General features: G+C 43.3%; 1 protein-coding gene across 2 annotated transcripts in view; it reads left to right on the forward strand.

Moving 5' to 3' along the window:
- Positions 1-25,822, forward strand: part of gtf3c1 (general transcription factor IIIC subunit 1) — a 95,149-nt gene that overhangs the window by 47,978 nt on the left and 21,349 nt on the right. For both annotated transcript variants that reach the window (XM_080206913.1, XM_080206914.1), the window contains 11 exons: positions 3,570-3,717; positions 4,321-4,456; positions 7,425-7,503; positions 8,361-8,543; positions 9,611-9,771; positions 10,803-10,945; positions 14,995-15,076; positions 17,248-17,360; positions 18,977-19,039; positions 20,807-20,900; positions 23,898-24,070. In XM_080206913.1, coding sequence (XP_080063039.1) covers positions 3,570-3,717; positions 4,321-4,456; positions 7,425-7,503; positions 8,361-8,543; positions 9,611-9,771; positions 10,803-10,945; positions 14,995-15,076; positions 17,248-17,360; positions 18,977-19,039; positions 20,807-20,900; positions 23,898-24,070 — 1,375 coding nt within the window. The remainder of the gene's footprint in view (positions 1-3,569; positions 3,718-4,320; positions 4,457-7,424; positions 7,504-8,360; positions 8,544-9,610; positions 9,772-10,802; positions 10,946-14,994; positions 15,077-17,247; positions 17,361-18,976; positions 19,040-20,806; positions 20,901-23,897; positions 24,071-25,822) is intronic.

Genomic DNA, 25,822 nt, shown 5'->3' on the forward strand with positions numbered 1-25,822 from the left:
TGTTCACAAGCAGGGCATATAAAGACACAAACTCAGTTTACAAGATAATGGTTGGAATGTGAGTCTTTATAGATAATCAAGTCTTAAAGATGCAGCTAATGTGAGTGAAGAGAGGGTTAAGCACAGGTTAAAGAGATGTGTATTGTCTCCAGCCAGGACAGTTAGTGAGATTTTGCAAGTTCAGGCAAGTTGTGGAGGTTACAGATAGTGTGACATGAACCCAAGATCCCTGTTGAGGCCGTCCTCATGTGTGCGGAACTTGGCTATCAGTCTCTGCTCAGCAATTCTGCGCTGTCATGTGTCCTGAAGGCTGCCTTGGAGAACGCTTACCCAAAGATCAGAGGCCGGATGTCCGTGACTGCTGAAGTGTTCCTCAACAGGAAGAGAACATTCTTGCCTGGTGATTGTCGAGCGGTGTTCATTCATCCATTGTCGTGGCTTCTGCATGATCTCCTCCAGTACCATGCTTTGGGGCATCCTTTCCTGCAGCGTATCAGGTAGACAACGTTGGCCGGGATGTGAGAGTACATGCCATGTACCTGGTGGATGGTGTTCCACATGAGATGATGGCATCCACTTCGATGATCCGGCACGTCTTGCCAATTTACAACAGAGATGAGGAGGAATTTCTTCTCGTGGAGGGTAGTGAATCGGTGGAACTCTTTACTGTAGCAGGCTGTAGAAGCTGGATTGTGAAGAATGTTCAAAGCTGAGATAGGCAGATTTTTAACCTGGTGTTGTGAGACTTCTTACTGTGCTTACCTCAGTTCAACGCCAGCATCTCCACATCATGATTTTGACTGTCCTTTGTCTAAATTTGTTACAGCACTGTGTTATGCATGGTTTGGCCACATGGTGTCACTGCTGAACTACAAGGAGAAGAAACAAAGTTTAAAATTTGTTCAAATTCTCTCTTAATTTCAAACGTGTAACACCGCAGTGTACTCCAGTATATTTCTGTATTCAACTTGTATTGCCTTTCTGCATCTGTAAAATCGTAAACCATCATACTGATTTTTTTTAATATGTTTAATTGTTTCGTTATAATATGCTTTCTAATGTATGTTTGCTGGTTAACAATGATTGTTCCTGTAAGTCAGCTCTAAACTACAGACCACAAGTTAGTTAAGTTTAGGTTTATAAAACCACATTGACGTTTTTCCAAAGCATGCTCCAGGTGTGTACGTTTGATCTCCAATGCCTTGTCATTTCTATAGCACTTTGCTTTCAGGAAGATTTATATTTGAAAATTGCCAGTAGTTTCTCTCAATTCTACTTGGAGTTTGGCACAAAGCATATTGGATTGTTTAAATACATTTAATAAGTGTCATCTGTGTGACTGAACCAGTAAGCACTCAGTAGAGAGCAGGGGGTGGGGGGGGTGGGGGGGGGGGGGGTTGCAGCGGGAAAGTGGGTGGCACAGTGGTTAGCACTGCTGCCTGACAGCAGCAGGGATCCAGGTTCAATTCCCGGCTTGGGTCACCGTCTGTGTGGGGTTTACACGTTCCCCCCCCGTGGCAGGAGGAGGCCATTCAGCCCATCAAGTCTGCACCAATCACAATCCCACCCAGGTCCTACCCCCACAATCCTATGCATTTACCCTAGCCAGTCCCCCTCAAACTAAGGGACAATTTAGCATAACCAATCCACCTAACCTACACATCTTTGAACTGTGGGAGGAAATCCATACGGACCCAGGGAGAAAGTGCAGACTCCACCCAGACAGTCACCCAAGCTGAGAATCGATCCCGGGGCCCTGGCGCTGTGAGGCAGCGGTGTTAACCACTGTGGCACCATAAAAGATGCAGTGTCAGTATGATGTCTCCATGTTATACACATTATAAAGTGGGACATTTATACTGGTCCATTAGATAATATGCTGCTACGAGACCATAAGATGTAGGAGCATAAGTAGGCCATTTGGCCCAGCAAGTCTGCTCCTCCATTCAATGAGATCATGACTGATTTGATGTGATGATCCTTAACTCCACTTTCCCGCCTTACCCCCATAACCCTTGATTCCTTTACTGATTAAAAATCTGTCCATCTCAGCTTTGAACACTCTTAACAATCCAGTCTCTACAGCCTGCTTTGGTAAAGGATTCCATCCCTCGGAGAGAAGAAATTCTTCTTCATCTGTCTTAAAATTGCTGCTCTGATCCTAGACTTCCTCACAAGGAGGAACAACCTCTCAGCATCTACCCTGTGAACTATGTGGTGCACCGCCCCTAAATCACATCAGACTTTGTGCTGGGGTTATTTCTGAGGTGGTTCGGGCTCTGCGTATGCGTAAAGTAATTAATATAGGAATAAGGAAACTCGAGTGTTAAGTGGCACAGTAATAAAGAGCTTTGGTCAACAGAGGGTTCCAAGGATTATTGTGAACAAATCCCTGGAATATGGTAAAAATCAAAAGTGGTTGTGTGTTGAAGAATACAGTGTTATTATTGTTATTGCCTTATCTGGCATCCGTCTGTGGATCTGGTCACCTAAAAGACTCTCAACACTTTAAAGAGGGGAACAACAAAGATTGTTACAGGTATCAGCAATTAAGCGATGTACAAACACAATCAAAGTTCAGACTTCCATTGGGAAAAGGGAGAACTTTGAGAAAACCCAACTGATCTATTCAATATCATAAGACAATGGCAAAATTGGTCCAATGAAGTTCTAGTACACATGTTTAAAAATCAGAAGTATAAACATTCAGCTGCAAATACACAGCAGATTGTGAGAAACAAAAGTTCTTATTTCCAATTTTTCAGCATTATTTTGTTAAAGATTTGGGTAGCTTGAAAATATTTTATTTGTTACCCAAAACCTTGAGTGTGAAATAAGTTACCGGGAAAGCCTTTGAAGCACCAAGTGTAAGTGGGTTCAAAAAGCAATTAGGTCCACTTGAGAGGTCAGCTGAGGAAGTACTGTGGCACAGTGGGTCAGCCAGTGGCTCTGTGAGGACTTGACGGCAAAGGAAGGTGTCTTCACAACACGGCCAAAGAGGGTGAGCATCAATCTTGAAATCTTTCCAATGCACACCCAGTGGCAGGCGGTAAGATTGAGAGAGATTCCTGATCAATCGTGTGTTGGAAAGAACATTGGGGCCTCCACCATCACCACCCATAGCTCCAAACTACAACATGCATGTAAAAACACATGTTACTGCAGCAACTTGACCCCTTGAGTAAGCTATAACACGCTCGCACACATCCACCCACATATAAAGGGATAGATTATTTGAAGGATCTGATGGTAAACACAGAAGATAGGAGGAGGCTATCTTCTTTGGGCCTGCTCCACCATTCATCATGATCATGGCTGATCATCCAACTCAATAGCCTAATCCTGCTTTCTCCCCATATGATCCCATTCATCTCAAGTGCTATATCCAGCCGCCTCTTGAATACATTCAATGTTTTACCATCAACTGCTTTCTGTGGTAATGAATTCAACAGGCTGTTTGGAAGGTATACAAGGGTTGATCAGTGAAAAGTGGATGTGATTATTGGACCAAACCCCCTGTTCCTCTTTCTTAGAATTCTTACAAGCAATAATTTTATTTCTGATTTCAGGAGTTATTCGGTTTCCTCGCTTAAACAAAAATGCTGGCCAGGCTGCGCAAGAGGGCACAGATGACACAGCCCTTAACTCAGCGATGGAGCAGGAAGCAACTACCAAGAACACCCTGGAGCACAAATGTTCCCTGCTGGAGCACACCACGTGCGTTTTACTTCTAATGCATGCCATCTTGAATTATTCAAGTTAAAACAAAGCATCACATGCTGTTCAGTTTGCGAGCTGTTCCCCGTTTTCACCATCGGTTTGGCAGTATTCTGAAATATGTATTACACAATGTAACTTAGTTTCTTGCACGTCTACTATCTCTCACTCTCCCACTGACCATTCATTCTGCAAAATAGAATCTCAGAATCCTACAAGGCAGAAGGAGGCCATTTGGCCCATCGGGTCTGCACTGACCACAATTCCACCCAGGCCCATCCCCATTTACCCTAGCTAGTCCCCCGACACTAAGGGGCAATTTAGCATGGTTAATCCACCTAACCCGCACATCTTTGGATTGTGGGAGGAAACCGGAGCACCTGGAGGAAACCCACACAAGCACGGAGAGCATGTGCAAACTCCACACACACAGTGACCCAAGCCGGAATCGAACCCAGGTCCCTAGCTCTGTGGGACAGCAGTGCTAACCACTGCACCACCATGCTACCTCACTGACATTGTTGATGGTTTGAGTCTGTGTTAAGTTTCAGATTGGAACAAACTGATGTTGCTTTTAATGATTTCTCTCCTCAATTCCTCCAGGGGCAGTAGGACGTTAGTGGATGATGGGAAGTTACCGGGGGACGGCCTTGGAGCAGCTGGCCTGGATTCTAGTTTCTTCGGGCACCTGAAGCGAAACTGGATCTGGACCAGTTATATCATTAACAATGCGAAAAAAGTAAGTATTTCAAATGTAAACTGAAGCAGAGATGTTGCAGTTGATGTAAACTATTTTAACAGGATATTCTTTATTCTTAAAATCACATGGGATTTGGGGTGGGCTGGCTAGATGGATACTGGTCATAGGAGACAGAGAGTAGCGATGGGAGAGTGTTTTTCAGAATGGAGGTCAGTAGCTACAGATTATTCGCAGGGATCAGTACTGCGACCTCTGTTGCTGTATTATGTGTAAATGATCTGGAGGAAAATGTGGGTGGTCTGAGGAGTAAGCTTACGGATGACCTGAAGATTGGTGGAGTTGCTGATGGTGCCAGGGATTGTCTGAGAATACAACAGGATTTAGATAGATTGGAAACTTGGGCACAAAATGGCAGATGGAGTTTAATCTAGATAGATGCAAGGTGATGCATTTTGGAACATCAAATTTAGGTGTGAATTATACTGTAAATGGCAGAACCCTTAGAAACAGCCTCAAGATGGCGCCGGAGCAAGGCGACTTCTTGCCAGCTGTGCCCAGCATACCTTCTGTCTTTTATTCTCGTTCTATGCTTCTAAAGCTTTATTCTAACTCTTTTAAACTCTCATAATGCTATGACTGTAACACTATATTTTGCACTTCCTTGTTTCCTTCACTATGAATGGTATGATTTGTATGGTGCACAGAAAGAATACTTTTCACTGTATGTTAATACATGTGAAAATAATACATCAAGTCAAATCATTAACATACTGAGGCATAAGATGTGGGTATCACTGGCAAGGCCAGCATTTGCCACTATCAAGGCAAAGCAGCCTGCTTGATTGACACCCCATCCATCAGCTTAAACATTCACTCCCTCTATCACCAATGCACAGTGGCAGCAGTGTGAACCATCTGCCAGATGTACTGCAGCATCTCTCCAAGACTCTTTCAGCAGTCCATGACCTCTACAACCTCAAAGGAAAAAGGGCAACAGAGACATGGAAACAGCATCACCTGCCAGTTTCCTTCCAAGCTACACCTTATCCTGACTGGCAACCATATCACCATTCCTTCACTGGAACAAAATCTTGGGCATCCCTCCCTAACTGCACTTTGGGTGTACATACACCACAGCATTTGAAGAATCAGTGGGCAATTAGGGACAGGCAATAAGTGTTGGCCAACCCAGAGATGTCCACACCCCATGAATACAGCGCCCCCCCCCCCCCCCCCCCAGGACATCTTATAGGTGCTACAGGAAGGCAAATTCAATGTTAGCATTCATTTCTAGAGGGCTGGAATGCAAGAGCAGGGATAGAATCATAGAAAAACTACAGCGCAAACAGGCCCTTTGGCCCACAAGTTGCGCCGATCTTATCTCTACCTACTAGGCTTACCTATAACCTTCAATCCTATTAAGTCCCATGTACTCATCCAGAAGCCTCTTTGAAGACCCTATCGAATTTGCTTCCACCACCACCAGCAGCCGATTCCACCCACCACCCTCTGAGTGAAAAACTTACCCCTGATATCTCCCCTGTATCTACTTCCCAGCGTCTTAAACCTGTGTCCTCTTGTGGTTGCCATTTCAGCCCTGGGGAAAAGCTTCTGAGAGTCCACCTGATCAACACCTCTCATCATCTTATACACTTCTATCAGGCCCCCTCTTATCCTTCGTCTGACTAGTTTTGATCATACTATACTTCTGTAAATGTTCATAAGTCCTGTCTCTCAGGATCTTTTCCATCAACTTACCAACCACTGAGGTTAGACTCACTGGTCGATAATTTCCTGGGCTACCTCTATTCACTTTCTTGAATATAGGAACCATGTCCGCAATCCTCCGAAACCTCTCCCGTCTCCATCGATGACGCAAAGATCATCGCCAGAGGCTCTGCAATTTCTTCCCTCACCTCCCACAGTAACCTGGGGTACATCGCATCCAGTCCTGGTGACTTATCTATCTTGATGTTTTCACTGTATGTTAATACATGTGAAAATAATACATCAAGTCAAATCATTAACATACTGAGGCATAAGATGTGGGTATCACTGGCAAGGCCAGCATTTGCCACTATCAAGGCAAAGCAGCCTGCTTGATTGACACCCCATCCATCAGCTTAAACATTCACTCCCTCTATCACCAACGCACAGTGGCAGCAATGTGAACCATCAGGTGATGCTGTTTCCATGTCTCTGTTGCCCTTTTTCCTTTGAGGTTGTAGAGGTCATGGACTGCTGAAAGAGTCTTGGAGAGATGCTGCAGTATATCTGGCAGATGGTTCACACTGCTGCCACTGTGCGTTGGTGATAGAGGGAGTGAATGTTTAAGCTGCTGATGCTGTATAAGGCTCTGGTCAGACTATGTTTGGAATATTGTGAGCCATTTTGGGCATCATACCAAAGGAAGAATGTGCTGGCCTTGGAGGAGGTCCAGAGGGGGTTTACAAGAATGAAGGGTTTGTCTTATGAGGAGTGGTTGAGGAGTCTGGGTCTAAACTTGATGGAATTTAGAAGGATGAACAGGGATCTAATTGAAACTTAGAGTACTGATGTAGTTAGAGTGAACATGGAGAGGATGATTCCACTCATGGAAGAGACTAGATCTTGAGGGCACAACCTCAGAGTGAAGGGACACTCCTTTAAAACAAAGTTGAGGAGGAATTTCTTCAGCCAGAGGGTGGTGAATCTGTGGAATTCATTGTCAGAGAGGGCTGTGGGGGCCAGGTCATTGAAATAAGACAGAGATAGATAGTTGATCAATAATGGGATTGAGGATTACAGGGAGAAGGCAGGAGAATGAGGATGAGAATCATATCAGCCATGATTGAATGACGGAGCAGACTCGATGGGCTGAATGGCCTAATTCTGCTCCTATATCTTATGGTCTTATATAAATGTAAGTGATTGTTATGCTGGTGTTCGCAAGAGTGTAAATTCAAAAATCCAGCTGTGAATATAAACAGATAAACTGCTCTCTCAACCCAGTTTTTCCTCTTTATAGAGTCTCAGTATCCCTGAGAGCAGTTCAGTGCGATTACAGAGCTTCCTCAACAAACATTCCCTTCCTCTTGGTGTTGCAGGTGAGATATTTCTCTTTATGGTTATTTCTCATTAACCGTACTTGTGACACGAATAAATAAACTTTAAACTTTGTGTGAAATTCCTCTAATCTGTTGTGTGATTATCATATTACCCAGGATTAATGGCCTCACGTGGTAGTCTAGAACCCTGCACAACCATTATTAAACGTTGAAGTAAGACTGAAATAGATTCTTACAAGTATCAAGGCCCCAAACGGTTAAATAAATCTTTATATCTGAATTTTAGTGATTTTAAGATGGGGAAATTCAAATCTGCAGTGGTTTGGAAATGCTTAAATGATGCAACCTGCATACAAGTACATGTGAGGGTGGTGGACATGGATGTTATTAGTGACTTAAAAAGGAAGTTGGGTGGGAACTTAAGACAAATAAACTTTCGGGGTTAGAGAGGGGAGAATGTAATTGACTGGGTTGCAGAAATCCAGCACAGACTTCCTGGGATGAATGGCCTCTTATGCCATGATAAATTCTGTATTATGTCGACATGATGGAAAGGCATCACAGTGTCACTGAAAAGATGGAAACTCAAGTTATCTGTTCTTGGATACTCAGCTTTAATGTCCAGTGAGTTGCGACATTCTGATGACCAAAGCTGTCCATGTCAAACAAATGTCATAGTAAATTGTGTCTCTACTGGACTCAAATCACCTCCTCTTCCCACATCGACTCTAATAGAATTTATTCCTGTTTATTCTTTGAAAAGTGAGATGTTGACCTTGTTCGATATCCAGGGGGAAGGTGGCAGTGAGGATGGAGATTAATAACCAATACTTTAGAAGCATAGGCTTCTGCGGTTCTTAATTGCCTCTTCTTACGGTTTCCCCTTTGCGACCTAGGCAATAAGTTCAGTATTCTGAGGGTCCTCAGGTCTGTGCACGAGTCTCTCGCTGACCACAAGGAAGAGATTCAAATTGAAAAAGAATGCAACGTGGACAGGAACAAAAGAGTCGCCGGTGGCAAAGGGCAGAAAAGAAAACGTCCAGAGAGTGGGAAGAAACCAAGGAAAAAGAGAAGGAAAGGTGAGAGGTTTCACTGCTGCTGACTTATGCTTTTAAAAATGGAAGGGCAGTTATTTCATCTGCATGGCTGTCCTATAGTTTTGGTAGTTTCCTTATTAGCAGTTTGGGCTGGCTTATGGTAATTCGAAGCATATGCATTTTATCCCATCAAGTAGATTTTTCATTGCTGTTGGGCCAGTGTATCGTCTCCCAAGGTTTGTCTCTTTAAAAGCCATAATGTTTTATTGTACTCTATATTCATACTGCCAGGTTTATCAGAAAGTGCTAACTAAAACACAGTGCGTGGAGAAAGTTCATAGAAGTTCATAAAATACAGCAGCAAAATTAGGCCATTCAGCCCATTGAGTCTGTTCTGCCATTCGATCATGGCTGATATGCTCCTCTTCCCCATTTTCCTGTCTTCTTTGCATAACCTTTCAACCCATTAAAATTAAAAATCTGTCTAACTTCCTCCCTAAATTTACTCACTGTCCCAGCATCCACCGCACTTTGGGGTAGTGAATTCCACAGATTCACAACCCTTTGGGAGAAGTAGTTTCTCCTCAACTCTGTTTTAAATTTGCTGCCTCTTATCCTAAGACTATGACCTCTCTTTCTAGAATGCCCCACCAGCGGAAGCATCCGCAGCACGTCTACTTTATCCACACCTTTTATTATCTTATATACTTCAATTTGATCTCCCCTCATTCTTCTAAATTCCAGGCAGTATAGGCCTAAACAGTTCAATCCCTCTTCATACGAAAAGCCCCAAATTTCTAGAATTAATCTAGTGAACCTCCTCTGAACTGCCTCCAAAACCGCTACATCTTCCCTCAAATGCAGGGACGAAAACTGTGCACAATACTCCAGGTGCGGCCTCACCAATGTCTTTTATAGTTGCAGCAATATTTCCTTGCCTTTATATTCTATTCCTTTAGATGTAATTGCCAACATTCCATTCGCTTTCTTATGCTACACAAATGCGTAAAATTTTAAAAAGTGAACAAGGGGTTCTCTGGCTTCAGTGCCCTTCTTCTGCTTTTGTGAATATTGTCCACGCACATATAATTATTCACTGATGTTTGCAGAGGATTTACCACAACCAGAAAAGACAAAGAGATTTCGCTTCCAAGATGACGCTGATAGGAGTGCACTGCGCCGTATGACCAAACTCCGTGTAACCTGGACTGCGCAAGAAGACAGTCTGCTTATGCTTTGTCGAGTCGCCAGCCATGTTCTTAACAAAAAAGTAAGCAACTAAATGTGTCAGTTTTGAAAAATGTGTCGCATAAGATAACCATAAGACATAGGAATTGTTTCAGATATTCATAATTTCACCTTTTCTCGTAAATATATATTATCCCTTGCTTGTATTTTGGGTTCCCTGCACGGGTAGTGTCATAATGATGAATTTGGCTTAGAGCATGTGTAATGCCAAGAATTGTCCTCATTGCTGTCGAAAATACTAGAGGAATTGTAAAAGGCCATTCAGCCCCTCAGGCCATTTCAATCAGACACTCCCCTATATTTATCTTAATTACCATTTACTCCTGTATTCAAATTCTGCTGTTAACATTTTCACATGAGCAGCTGTCAACAATTTCATGCAGAAGACTTCAAAATAATGTGCTATTCTATTCTATTACTGAAGATGTAGTCAAAGATACCTTTAACCTACATGGTTGACCATGCAGGAACTCCTCTGTTGTAGGTTGGGAATGCCAGATACAGGTGCCAACCTCTGCTGGTATCCATAACAATGTCTACAGACCTTAAATGCCAGTCTAATAGATTAGTGTCGCAAGTAGACTTGCATTAACACTGTGAATAAGTTACTGTGAAAATCCCCTAGTCGCCACACTCTGGCGCCTATTCGGATGCACTGAGAGAGAACTTAACATGGCCAGTGCACCTAACCAGCATGTCTTTCGGACTGTGGGAGGAAGCCAGAACTCCCGGAAGAAACCCACACAGATATGGAGAATGTGCAGAATTTGCACAGACAGTGCAAAGTCAGGAAACGAACCTGGGTCCCTGGCACTGAGGCAGCAGTACTAACCACTGTGCCACCATGCTGCCTTTTAACACTCTTGGGAGTGTTATCAGGCAAGATGTGGAGGAGTTCTGTAGCAATCACTTGAATGAAGTCTCCTGTGAAGGTAGGAGGAGAGTGTCATTTTCAGTCAGGCTGTGACAAAGCAAGGCAACTGATTCAGGTAAAACTGGGTTAAACACAAATGTACACAATTTTTTGAAAACCAAATGTCTTGTTGCATTTAGGTGAAGGGACCCTTTGTTCCTTGGCAAACAGTGAGAGATGTCATGCACAATTATCTCGAAGTGGCTTTGGATAAAACGTCGCTTGCTGTAGGACGTCGATCCCGTTACATCCTCAAGAATCCACAGACGATGCTTAACTATAGGTGAGATTGCTACTCCTGAAGAATAGTGACAGGTAACAATCAGAATAAGTGTTAGAACACTAAGATAAAGTCACCATAGTCCCAGATGACCATTAGGGAGAGGGCCGACTGGTGGTAATTTAACGTAAGGATCACCACATCTCAAGTGAGGGGCAAGTTGGAGAAGTTATTCATGAATAACCTCAGCCGGTACAGAAATTGAACCCATGCTGTTGACATCACTCTGCATCACGAGCCAGCTGTTCAGCCAACTATGCTAACTGAATACTACATAGCAAAGAACTGTGCCAAATTATCATAGAATCCCTACAGTGGAAAAGGAGGCCATTTAGCCCATCAAGTCTGCACCGACAACAGTCCCACCTAGACCATATCCCTGTAACCCCATGTATTTACCCTGCTAATCCCCTTGACACTAAGAGGCGATTTAGCATGAGCAATCAACCTAACTTGCACATCTTCGGACTGTGGGAGGAAACTGGAGTACCCAGAGGAAACCCACCCAGGCACAGAGGAGAATGTACAAACTCCGCACGATTACCCAAGGCTGGAATTGAATGCAGGTCCCTAGCACTGTGAGGCAGCAGTGCTGACCAATGTGCCACCATGCCGCCCATTATATTTAAGTCTTTTTTAGATGCTGAAAACTTGTTGATTCTTTTCAGGATCAATCTAAGGGGCACTTTAGAGGGGAAAGGGAATTTCCCTCGCAATTACAAATCTATATCCACACTTATCTAGTCTGGTATAAGACGATGAATGGGATGGATAGGATAGAGGTGGAGAGACTCTTCCCGCTCAGAAAGGATAGTAGGACTAGGGGGCACAGCCTCAAGATAAAGGGGGGGGGGGGGGGGGGGGTGCGGTTTAGAACGGAGTTGAGGAGGAACTTCTTCACTCAAAGGGTGGTGAATCTCTGGAATTCTCTGCCCGTTGAAGTGGTGGAGGCTACCTCGCTAAATATTTTTAAGACGCGGGTTGATGGGTTTTTGATAAGAGAGGGGATTAAGGGTTATGGGGAGAGGGCGGGAATGTGGAACTGAGCCACGACAGATCAGCCATGATCTTATTGAATGGCGGGGCAGGCTCGAAGGGCTATATGGCCTACTCCTGCTCCTATTTCTTATGCTCTTATGTTCTTATGTATGATGTCTAAACAGATAATTGTGTGATCTGCAGCAAAGACTTTACACTGAGTCACGCTAGTGTGTGGCTTGACAGCTAACATTAAGGGAATCTTAAAGCTTATAAGCAATTACAAAAATAAAAGAATGGTAAAAGAAAGAGTAGGGCTGATTAGTGATTTTAAAAGAAGATACTTGTACATGGCAGCCGAAGGAATAATAAAGGTATTAAACGAACACGTTGTACCTGTCTTTACAAAGGACGAAGGTAAGAAAGAAGTTAATTGATATGTTAGAAGAATTTACAATTGAGCGGGAGGTGGTGTTCGAGGTGCCGTCTTCATTTAAAATAGATATAGTCCCAGGACTTGATGAGATGCATCTGTGGATACTGAGGGAAATGAGAGTGGAAATGTTTGAGGCACTAGTGATAGTCTCTTTCTAAGATAGTTCTTCTTAGACACAGGGGTGACGCCAGAACACTGGAGAATGGGGAATGTTCCAAATGGGCTACGTGGATAAAGCTGGTAACTACAGACAAATCAGTTTGGCTTCAGGAGTCTGGAAACTTCTAGAAACTATATTGAGAGGGACAAAATCAATAGTCACTTAGACAAGCGCTGGATAATTGAGGAAAGAAAAATCGTGTCAACCTAACTTGCTGATGTTTTTTGAGGCAGTAACAGAGAAGGTTGATAAGGGCAGTGCTGTTGATGTACTGTATATGGATTTTCAAAAGGCTTTTGAGACCCACACAACAGACTTGTGACCAAAACTTTAGCAAGTGGAATGAAAGGGAAAGTAGGCACTTGGATAAGAAATTGGCTGACAGAAAACAGAGTAGTGATAAATGCTGCTTTTCAGGTTGGGGAAAGGTTTGTAGTGCATTCCTTTGGGGTCAGTGTTGGGATATTTGTTCTTTCTGTTATATGTTAATGACCTAGTCTGTGGCATTCAGGACATAATTTCAAAATTTGCAGATGATATGAAGATTGGAAACAATGTCAACTGTGATGAGAATCGTTTTGAACTTCAGACGTACATAGGTACATTGGTGGAGTGAGCAGACAAGTGGCAGGTGACATTCAAAGCAAGGAAGTGCGAGGTGATTCATTCTGGCTGGAAGAATAAGGAGGATATAAAAAGGGAGAAACTTTAAAGGAGTTGCAAGACTAGATGGGCCTCACTGTGTATGTACTTAAGCCTCGCCATCTGCAGTTACTTACTGAAAGCAGTTAATAAAGCATCGTAGGCTTTATTAATAGGGACATTGAGTACAAGAGTAAGGAGATCATGTTGAACTTGTTTAAGATGCTACTCGGATCTCATCCGGAGTACGAATTCCAGGCACCATACTTGAGGAATGATTTAAAGGAATTGAAGAGATTACAGAGGAAAATCATAGATCATAGAATCCTACAGTGCAGAAGGAGTCCATTCGGCCCATCAAGTCTGGATCGACCACAATCTCACCCAGGCCTTATTCCCATAACCCCGTACATTTACCCTAGTCAATGCCCCTGACACCAAGGGGCAATTTTGCATAGCCAATCCACCTAACCCACACATCTTTGGACTGTGGGAAGAAACCAGAGCACCCAGAGGAAACCCACGCAGACATGGGGAGAACGTGCAAACGCCACACAGTCAGTGACCCAAGCCTTTAATCGAACCCTAGTTCCTGGAGCTGTGAGGCTGTAGTACTAACCACTGTGCCTCTATGCTGTCCCTATTCACAAGCATAACTCCAGGAATAAACAAATATAACTTTGAAGACAGATTGAAAAAATTGGGACTGTTTTCCTTAAAGCAAAGAAGGCCTAAGAGGAGACTTGATAGAGGTATTCAAGATCCTAAGGAGTATGACAGGGTAAATAGTGAGAAAGTGTTCCCACCTAAGACAGCATCAGAACTTGTGGGCTCAGATTTAAAACAATGGACAAAAGTGACGTGAGAAGCATTTTTTTTCACCCAGATGGTAGTTAGAGTCTGGAACGAACTTCCAGTGAGGGTGGTGGAGGCATGTTCGGTTAAGATTCAAAAGGGAATCGAATTGCTATCTGAAAACGGGGAATATACAAGGTTATAAGGATAAGGCAGAGATGGAGTGTAAAGGACCTATAGTTAGTGAGATTGGGCAGTTTTAATACAATTGCAAAGTGGACAGATGCGTACAATACAAAACTGATCCTCATTTAGGTCTAAGGATAGTATGGGAAATAGAGTAAAGATGTATTTTTGCTGACAGATTTGTGATGTTCCTTAGCAGAGGAGACCCAGTCTGATGCATCACCATGTGGTTCAATGCAAGTTTTGAGCTGTACATCTCCATGTCTTGGGACTCCCTTAATCACAGCCTTGGGATGGCGCTATGTAGTGGATGAGGCATACTGACAGTATCTGTGAAATGTTGTCAGACTTTTTACAGATACAGCTCCCAGTGTCATTGCTTTGGGCAGACACTAGTCCGGCTTCCTCTTGGGAGGCAGGGGGAAGAGAATGGGGGGAGATGGAAAGAGATGTCAGACACTGGAAGGCTAAGAATAGAAAAGCGGAGAAATACTCTAACGCAAAAAGTGGACTTGATTTTTTTTGATTTTCTTTCTACTTCGCATTCAGCTGTGATGGTAACAGATGGGATTACAACAGTTATGTGAAATGTTGAATGTGATGCACTTAAGGAAAGACTAGATGGGTAGTTGGGGAAGAAAGGTACAGAAAGGCATGCTGATAGGAGGGGTGGGATGAGAGTCACGTGGGTCATTAAAGCTGTTGTAAGCCAGTTGGGTGAAATGGCTGGTTTCTCCGGTGTTGGCTATTAACAATACAGCCTATAACAGCTGAGTAACGGCTTCTCCAAATGTATCTGGCACCTACTGATATTTTCGTGCAGCTTTTAAGATCCTACTTTTTTCATGTTGGCAGAATTTGCCTCGCTGAAGTCTATGAAGATCATGCCTTAATCAATGAAATTATGAATAAAAAGAACAACTATCAGGACAGCAAGGTAAACAATGGCATTGTTCCCTCTACCAGTGGATAATGTCAAGGAAATAAATGAATAAACATCCAGAACGATGGTAATTACATGATAAACGATCAATCCAAGAGGACAGCATCCAAAATGATTTGGAACTGGCAACCAAGCCCGGTTTAAATGATAGAATCATAGAATGTTTACAGCATGGACGGAGGCCACTTGGCGCAACATGTCCGTTGGAACTCTGCGGCAGCAGTTTAGCTAGTCCTTTCCACATAGCCTTGTTTTTCTCTTCCCTTTTGGAAGCCACATTTGAATCTGCCTCCACCACACTCGTGGGCGCTGCATTCCAAATCCGATGTGAAATGAGTGAAAGTTGCCTCGGCTGTTCTTCCCCCTTTTTCTTTGAGAGAGATACCTGACTGGTGGTGATTTAACCTGAGCATCACCACACAAGGTTGAGAAGGCAGGGCCTTCATGGATAAGCCAGTATGGGAATTGAACCTGCGCTGTTGGCATCGCTCTGCATCATGAACCAGCCATTCTGTTAACTGTCTACTCACTGTGTAAAAAGGTTTTTCTTCATTTTGCCTGTGGCTCTTTTGCCAGTTGCCTTAAGTCTGTGTCCCCTGTTGCTTGACCCCTCTGCCAGCGGGAACAATTTCTCTTCATGTTCTCTGTCTAGATCCCCCATAGTTACAAATACCTCTAACAAACCTCCTCTCGACCTTGATGATTAAAGGGGTACAGCCCAATCAACACATGTAACTGGAGTCCCTCAGATCTGGAAGCATTTTTATTCATCTTTTCTTCAACTTCTGTAAAGCCTTCACATCCTTCCTAAAATACAGTGCCCAGAATTGGCCGAACCAGTGTTTTTATAAAGGTTCATCACAACTTCGTTTTTTTTATAGTCTGTGCCCCTTTATGAAGCCCAGCACACCTTTCTAATCACTTTCTCAACCTGTCCTCTCACTTTCAGCAATTTGTGCAAAATATATTCTCAATTCTCCCTATTCCTGCAACCCCTTTAGAAACGTATCCTTTGTTTTATATTGCTTCTCCTCTTTCTTCTGACCAAATCACTTTATACTTTACATCCTTAAAATCTCTCCCTGTTGTTAAGTGGTCATAGTGGCGCACCTTTTCAGGGCGGCATGGTGGCACAGTGGTTAGCATTGCTGCCTCACAGCGCCAGGGATCCACGTTTGATTCCCAGCTTGTGTCACTATCTGCGCGGTGTCTGCACATTCTCCCCATATCTGCCTGGGTTTCCTCTGGGTGCTCCAGTTTCCTCCCACAGTCTGAAAGACGTGCTGGTTAGGTGCACTGGCTCTGCTAAATTCCCCCTCATTGTGCCCAAACAGGCGCCCGAGTGTGCAACTGAGATTTTCACAGTAACTTCATTGCAGTGTTAATGTAAGCCTACTTGTGATGCTAATAAATAAGTTTTAAACTTAAGATACTTTTGATCTAATCACAGTAGATTTGGTTTATTTATTAGTGTCATAAATAGGCTTACATTAACACTGCAATTAAATTTACTGTGAAGATCCCCTAGTCGCCATATTCGGCGCCTGTTCAGGTACACTGAGGGAAAATTTAGCACGTCTAATAAGCCTAACCAGCATGTCCAATATGCCTAACCAACACTCCCGCAGACACAGGCAGAATGTGTAAACTCCACACCGACAGTGACGCAAGCTGGGAATTGAACCTGGATTCCTGGCGCTGTAAGGCAGCGGTGCTAACCACTGTGCCCCTTAGCTTGGCCAGTGCACCGAACCTCACATCTTTGGACGGTGAAAGGAAACCGGAACACCCGGGGGAACATGCAGACTCAGCGTAGACAGTGACCAACCCAGGAATTGAACTGGGTCCCAGCTGCTGAGAGGCAATTAAACAACTTGGTCAGATTTGATTATTCTGATTCCACACTACCTGAAAAGTTGGCAAAAATAGGTTTAGAGACTGAGTTTTCGGGATGAAAATCCCCACTCCAGAGTAACCAACCTGAGCTGAGGTCTGCCTAAGTAATGTTGAAAGATTCCTTTAAATGACTGCTAGTCTCTTGCTGGACTATCCGTGACCATGGCTGGAGGGGTCTGTTTATTGATTTCTTCGATTGTTATTTGTGGAAAGCACTATTCCCTTTCGGTCAAGTACACTTGTGTTGAAACAACTGCTTTATTGCGCAGGTTTGCGCCGAGGAGTTTAAAGAATTTGTGGGAAGACTGAGGCAGAAGTTCACCTCTGCAATTGGATCTGGAAATATTGAGATTCCAGACACACTGCAGGAATTATTTGCCAGGTAAAGTGCTGAATGCAGGTTTTTATTTGAAACAATACGTGCCCGGTATATTCAAATAACAATGATGCTGCAGTAGTCTCTGCTTGTGTTGTGCTGCCAGACATGTTGTGAACACACATTTGTAAAGTTGAGAGTTTGTACACAATTGTTGTGATTTTTAACTTTATGTGGAAGTCTCATTCTACGTATGATGTAGAGATGCCAGCGTTGGACTGGGGTGGGCACACTAAGAAGTCTCACAACACCAGGTTAAAGTCCAACAGGTTTATTTGGAATCAAATGAGTCTTGAAGAAGGAACAGCTTCTTCATCACTCACTTGATGAAGGAGCCACACTCCGAAAGCTCGTGATTCCAAATAAACCTGTTGAGCTTTAACCTAATGTTGTGAGACTTCTTACTCATTCGATGTAGTATGTTTAAGATCGCAATGTTTATCAAAATATTTGACACGGGGAAAATAAGTTCTCAAACTAAATATATGCGAACCATATAAAAGCAGTGTCTTCCATTTGAAAGGATCCCATGGCTATTTTATAGGCACTAAGTTCTGGGGGCTGAATGCAGTGTGTGACAAATTGCGCAAACTGGTATCTACAAGCTACAAGTTTAACCTGTACTTTGGTGGCATGTGATTCCTTCCATTTATCACCCCATAAAGACTTCCTGGTATCAGCTGTATCCATCTGCAAGACAAACTGAGCAGATATGTGGCGTGCAGTTTTCCCAGACCACTGCGCTGCTTGAGTAGCATTCTGACCTGGAAAATGTTAGCGTGAGGCAAAAAACAGGAATCATATCCAGCCGGTTGCAATCTTCCTGGGCCATTTTTTTCAATGTCATCAGCCTCATGATGTAGAAGGGGGTGGGGGCACAGCGCGAGGCATTACAATGTGCAAATAATGATTTGTATCTAATTAGTGAGCCCAGGGTGCAATCGTCTGGGCTCACTAATGTTTCTGACCCCGCTGGTGGTGTTACACAGCAGTGACAATCGCATAAGGTGTGATGGCCTTGCAGGTGGGATTGGAGGCCATCAAGGCCCTCTGGGAGATTGAGCAATGCCTTTGGGCAATGCCAGCCTAGTCAGGGCTGATGATGTTTGGTTGGGGAGATGGGGGTGTGTTGGGGTGGTGGGCCATTGGTATGGGGGAGGACAGTAGTCGGGGCTGGTGACCTGGGGGGGTGGTGCATGTCAACTGGTCTCCCAGTATATTGGGAGATCAGCGCACGCACATTGGCCCCCTCAGCAGTCTGATGCTGGCCTCTTGGGCTGAATTAGGCACCCCACCCACCCTGAACGCCCTGACGGCTTCTATTCCGCACAGCGTGCCAGAAATTCATTTAACTTAGCTCGCTCAATAAACGTGCGGGAAAGCCTCCCATTTTCCCACCCGAAGAGCACTTTGGTTTTTTGGGGGAAAATCGCACCCATGGTGTTTCCCGCAGTTATACTAATGTAGAGCTTTGGAGTAAATGTTTTTCTATCATCTTTGCAACAAAAAGAGATGGAAGAAAGAGAATTTCTAAACCTCAAGGTGCGATAACTAGAAGGGCTGCTGTTTCCCATCCTTCTAATGCATACTGTTCCTGTTTTTATCTTCTGTTCTTTGCCTAGATTCAAGATTTTGGTAGTTGGGGAAGAAGGCACTGAAAATCAGAAGCAGGATAACATTAAAAGGTAATTTGTTCAATTAAATACATAGTTTCAAAGATCAGGTCTAGATGCTGAAGTTCACTGTAAGAAGCAAAAGCTTCCTGCATAGGTATAAAAGGCAGTTTCTGTTTCTGGTGGTTTATTGTCTAATAGAGATTTAGGTCTTGTACAGAAGTAATGAACATCTGAAATGCTACAAGTCATTACAGAGGAAGAATACAATCTGGGAAGGTACTCTTTAGTCAGACGTCCCTACCCTCCTCCAGCTAAAACACGTTAGAGTAAATTTTCACTTTGGGTTGGCGGTTCATTTTACAACTCCCCCAATTTCCAATTCCCCTGCATTGTCTGTCAATTAATTTTCTCTCGTTTTGCAGCTATATCGAATCAAAATCTATCGTTTATAGTAATAAGGGAGCCCTGGGGACTGTAAGGGGGAAGTGCTGCTCTGCACAATGTAGTGGGGCAGTGTTGTCAAGGATTCACACAATAAAACAGACAAATTATTTTTGAAAGTTTAAGTTGGCAAAAATAAGGGAGCTTGAACCATGTAGAAGGAGTCTAGTTGGTGGGAGCGAATTGGCTGCAGCCTTCTGTCGACAAACCAAATAATACAAATGAAAGCAAAATAATGCGGATGCTAGAAATCTGAAATAATAAAATGAACAAAGAAAATCACAGTACAGGAACAGGCCTGTCGGCTCTCCAGGCCTGCACTGACCATGCTGCCTGACTGAACTAAAACCCCTTACCCTTCCGTGGATCATATCCCTCTATTCCCATCCTATTCGTGTATTTGTCCAGGCGCCCCTTAAAACTCATCATCGTTAAGTGTTTCCACTATATCCCCTGCAGCGAGTTCCAGGTGTCCGCCACACTCTGTGTTAATAAAACTTGCCTCGTACATCTGCTTTAAACCTTGCCCCTCGCACCTTAAACCCATGCCCCCTAGTAATTGACTTTTCCACCCTGGCAAAATGCTGGAAAAACTCAGCAGCTCTGGCAGCATCTGTGGGGAGAGAAATAGATTTAACGTTTTGACTCCTTATGACCCTTCCACAGAACTGAAGAGAGCTAGAAATGTCACGAATTGTATGGTTGGAGAGAGGGGGGTGGGCAGAATGGAAGGTTAGGGATAGGTTGGACCTAAAGAGGTTGACTTTGGTGTCATGGCCATAAGACAAAGGGGGTGTTAATAGTGCCAGTAAGGCCTAAAGAATGCAAATAGTGGTATAATAAGATAGCCAAATGTGTTAATAAGAGAAAAGAGGTCAGTGCTCATTGGAAGCAAAACTGAACAACAAGGGACAGGTGACTGTTTGGGGGAGGAGCGGGATTTTATGGGGCAAGCCAAGAAACCAAAAACAAAGACCAAAGCAGAGGGGTGTGTCAAGATGAGGGGGAAAGTTCACAGTCCAAAGTTGTTGAGCTCAATATGGAGCCCAGAAGAGCTAATTGGAAGATGAGATAATATTCTTCCAGTTTGTGTTGGGTTTCACTGGAGCATTGCAGCAGTGTTGAGGATGGACATGTGTCACGAGAACAAGGTGCTGAGTTGAAATAGCAAATGACCAGATCATACTTGCGGTTAGAGCAAAGCTGTTCTGCAAAGCAGACCCAGTCTGCGTTTAGTCTCCCCAATTTAGAGAGAGGAGACTGCGCTGGGAGCAGTGGAGACTGTGGACTACATTGAAAGTGAATTGGAGTATAAATGGAGTTGCTTTGTGACATGAATGAATGATGTCAAACTATCATGGATTTAAAGGAAGCTTACTTTTTCTTCTATTATAGCGTCGATGATATTCATTACTTGGTCCTGCAGAATTTCATTCAGAGCACTTTGGCTCTCTCCGACACACAGATGAAGTCATGCCAGTCATTTCAGGTATTTTAATAGTTGAGGTGGTGAATCTCATCTCAAATTCATGTGACTTTTTTAATAAACGTATTGATTCTTTAATTTGGAATCCAACTTTTGATGGGCTATAGTTTATATCATCTTTTAAGTAAAGAAAGATTTGCATTTATATGATACATTAAGTGACAAGGGATTGACTCAAAGTAGGTGCAGCAGGTAATTAAGAAGGCAAATGGAATTTTGTCCTTCATTGTTAGAGGGATGGAGTTTAAAAACAGCGAGGTTACGTTGCAGCTGTATGAGGTGCTGGTGAGGTCACACCTGGAATATTGTGTACAGTTTTGGTCTCCTTCCTTGAGAAAGGATATACTGGCACTGGAGAGGATGCAGAGGAAATTTAGTGGATTGATTCTGGAGTTGGATTATGAGGAAAGACTGAGTAGATTGCGGCTAAACTCATTGGAAGAATGAGGGGGGATCTTATTGAAACATATAAAATTATGAAGGGAATAGACCAGATAGAAGCAGGGAGGTTATTTCCACTGATACGTGAAACCAGAACTAGGGGGCATAGCCTCAAAATAAGGGGCAGCATATTTAGCACTGAATTAAGGAGGAAGTTCTTCACCAAACGGGTTGTGAATCTGTGGAATTCCCTGCCCAGTGAAGCAGTTGAGGTTACCTCGTTGAATGTTTTTAAGGCAAAGATAGATACATTTTTGAACAGTAAAGGATTAAGGGTTATGGTGAGCGGGCGGGTAAGTGAGTCCATGAAAAGATCAGCCATGATCTTATTAAATAGTGGAGCAGGTTTAAGGTGCCATATGGCCTATTCCTACTCCTAATTCTTATGTTCTAACATGTTTTCTCATCGATAATGTGCTTTTGAAGATCAGTCACTGTTGTAATGTAGGAAACACAGCAACCAAATTCTGCACTGAACTTCCCGCAAACAGCAGGTGTGATCATGGCCGGGGTAAATCTGTTTGGCTGATTTTGATTGAAAGATAATATTAGCCAGGATGCCACAGTTGACTCCCCTAATTTTCAACAAAGGAAAGTGGGATTTTTTGCGGCCACCTGCAATGGCAGATTGCACCTTGGTTTAACATCTCATCTGAAAATGCAGCTCTCTGTTAGTATTGTATCAAAGTGTTAGTGTTTGTTTTTGTGCTTGAGCCCTGCGGTGGGATTTGAACCAGGAATCTTGTGACTCAGATGGGGCTGCTATCAACTGAGTCACAGCTCAGTAAGATATGGCAGGCCTCACTACCAAGCTACTCTGTCCGCCTATCTATCACTCTCTCTGCAATATGCTGAATAATGCATTGGTTAAAAATGTAACTGCCTTCCAATAGGTTAGCTGCCTAAGGTGTTAGCCATTGGATCATTCAAGTCTTAGCAAACAAAAACAGAAAAATGCTGGAAAATCTCAGCAGGTCTGGCAGCATCTGTGGAAAGAGAATAGAGCCAAAGCTTCAAGTCTGGATGACCCTTCGTCAGAATGGCAGAGTCAAGTCTCAGATTCTGTGGTGTTAACTAGTCTCATGAAGTGAGTCTCAGCACTGCTGGGTTAACTTGGGAATGGCAGTCTGAGTGTGACGTCCTTGTAAGGACTGGATTGAGTTCCCTTGTCATATTGCTGATTTGTATAGTACCCAGTGCAGCCACTGCATAGATTTGCACAACCAAAGTTAGTCATCGTAACTGGCTGTATAAATCATAGGTTAAGTCATGTGCCCTAATAGTACAGTAACCAGGCTGATGTTCAGTGCTCCAAAGTATAGTACCTTTTCTGTCCTTACTGCCATCTATCAGGTGCAATAGCACAATGATTATGGAAATGGACTAGTAATCTGGTGGCCTGGACGATTATTCTAGAGACATGAGTGCAGATCCCACCACAACAACGTGGGAATTTAACTTTAACGAATTAAATTAATTTGAAATGAAAAGCTAGCATCCGTAATGTGACTCATAAACTGCTGGATTGTCGTAAAAATCCATCTGATATACCAGTGCCATTTAAGGAAGGAAATCTGCTGTCCTTACCTGTTCTGGTCTCTCTGACTCCAGACCCACAGCAATATGTTTGATTTTGAACTGTCCTCTAAAATAGACCAACAAGCCCTCAGTTATATTCAAGGAGGCGAATCACTGCCCAACAATCCTGTGGATAGTTAAGGGTGGCATTGCCAGAGATGTCCACATCCTGTGAATGAACAAAGAAATTGTCCCTCCATTGGAAAGATAAAAGTTTTGCTGATATGCAAGGATCCTGTTTTTTTTCTCCCCTCTGCTGCCTTGCTAGCTCAGCAGCACTAACTTAAAAGACTGAAGACTGCGAACTTTCCCTTTGTCTTGAACCCCCCCACCCCCAGTCCCTTTTTATTTATGATTTTTCAGTTCTTTTGGCTTGCACAACACAACTCCATCACTCCCCCACATAGTCACCCGTCCTTCATTCGGTTTTGCTCCCATTAGCACATTCTGCTATCGTACCTTACGCCACTATTAGCACTTTTCTGTCCTTAATGGCACCATTAACCCTCCTCTTTGTCTTATGTCCATGACTCCTTTATCAGTCTCTTCTTAGCTCTGACCTATCCCTGCCCTTCTATTTTGCCCCATTTTCTCCAAATAGATAATTCATGACATTCCTACCTCTCTTCGGTTCTGTAGAAGGGACATATGGACTTGAAGCATTAACACTGTTTTTCTCTCCACAGATGCTGCCTGATTTGCTGAGCTTATCCAGCACTTTTCTGCTTTTATTTCAGATTTCCAGCATCCGTAGCATTTTGCTTTTAAAAGACTGAAGGATGTACCACTGGTAAAATGCTTTTCAGAAGAAACAAACAATAGATTACAATGCCAAGGGCTGGCAAAAAGAGCCATATTCCTTGCTATTGTATGTTAAGATTGATTTTATTCTAAACTTTTTTAACTTGTGTTACATCAGGATGTTGTATGCATTTAGTGTAGATTGTGTCACCCTCATTTTGACGCCTGTTATTTTCCTAGACTTTTCATCTGTACAAACAGTACAAGGATGAAGTGCTGGTGAAAGTATTCCTCGAGTTTCAACAACGAAGCTTGGTAAACCGTCGCAGGGTCAGTAAAGCTTTGGGCCCCAAGAAGAGCCGAGCCTTGCCCTTCGCACCAATGTCTTACCAACTATCACAGGCGTACTACAGGTATGTAGCGTAACTTCTGAAAATGAAGTTGCCAAACTCCAACCATTTGCCAATTTTAATTTTTATGAGCTGTTCTTAATGTGAGTTGTGGATTTTGCAAACTGTGCAGCAACTGACTGAGCACATTTAATATGTGGCGAGTTACTTCATTGTAATGAATTAGGAACCAACGTTTTTTTAGCACCCATTTAATTTTTTGGAATAATATCCAATTAAAAATTTTTAAGTACAATAGGATTCTGTTTGTCCAGATAGTTACTTCAAATTGCAACTCCTCAAAGGGATTACAGCTTTAAGTATTGAACCACTGTGTGGGTCAAAGTTGTGATGAGGCAATGCTGGCGTTGAATTAGGATGGGCACAGTAAGAAGTTTCACAACACCAGGTTAAATCCAACAAGTTTATTTGGAATCATGAGCTTTTGGAGCGCTGCTTCTTTATCAGATGAGTGGAATCACTTCTCTCACCTGACGAAGGAGCAGTGCTCTGAAAGCTTGTGATTCCAAATAAACCTGCTGGATGTTACCTGGTGTTGTGAAACTTCGTACTGAGTCAAAGTTGTGCAGCACAGCTTCTGAAAAAGAGAAATCAATGTGATTGTGGTAAAGCAACCCTCACTGTGCAGTTGATGCTTTCATTTTGAGTTCAGAGAGCTCTTCAGCATTTATTCCGATGGTTAAAAAGGACAGTAGGAAGAGAGGTAATAAGCCGTGGATAATGAAGGAGGTGAAGGAAAGTGTTAAATTAAAAGCGGAGGAATTTAGAGTAGCTAAGAGTAGTGGGCGAGAAGAGGATTGGGAAAGGTTTAAATGTCAACAAAGATTGACAAAGAAGTTGATAAAGGAGGGTAGGAGAAGCTATGAGGCTGGGCTAGCACTTAATATAAAAAAGGATAGCAAGAGTTTTTATAAATATATAAAAAGGAAGAGGCTGGCTAGGGTGAACGTTGGTCCTTTAGAGGATGAGAAAGGGGAGCTAGTGGTAGGGGATGGGGATATGGCGAAGGTCTTGAATAACTTTTTTGTTTCTGTCTTCACGGAGGAGGACGTGAATAATTTGCCAGGTGTTAGCGATGGAAAGGTGGTAGGAATGGAGGGTCTTAATGACATTACTGTTACTAGAGAGGTGGTGCTCAACAGACTGGAGGGGCTGATTGTGGACAAGTCCCCAGGACCGGATGGAATGCATCCGAGGGTTCTGAAAGAAATGGCGGAGGTGATAGTGGATGCCTTGGTGGTTATTTTCCAGACGTCGCTGGATTCCGGGGAAGTGCCGGAAGATTGGAAAACGGCTAATGTTACGCCGTTGTTTAAGAAGGGTGCCAGGCAAAAGGCGGGGAATTATAGGCCGGTTAGTTTAACGTCTGTGGTAGGTAAAATGTTAGAATCCGTCATTAAGGAGGAAATTGCGAGGCATCTTGAAGGGAATTGCTTGATAGGGCAGACGCAACACGGTTTCATTAAAGGGAAGTCGTGTCTGACAAATTTACTGGAGTTCTATGAGGATGTGTCTAGGGCAGTGGATAGAGGAGAGCCGGTGGATGTGGTCTTTCTGGATTTTCAGAAGGCGTTTGACAAGGTACCTCACAAGAGGTTATTGCAGAAGGTCAGGGGACATGGAGTTGGGGGTAGGGTGTTAGCATGGATAGAGGATTGGTTGTCAAATAGGAGGCAGAGAGTGGGGGTCAATGGGTGCTATTCGGATTGGCGGTTGGTGACTAGTGGGGTGCCCCAGGGGTCGGTGCTGGGGCCT

Source organism: Carcharhinus amblyrhynchos, chromosome 18, assembly GCF_965287045.1.
Source record: "Carcharhinus amblyrhynchos chromosome 18, sCarAmb.v2.hapA, whole genome shotgun sequence".
In the NCBI taxonomy this organism is placed as follows: Eukaryota; Metazoa; Chordata; class Chondrichthyes; order Carcharhiniformes; family Carcharhinidae; genus Carcharhinus; species Carcharhinus amblyrhynchos.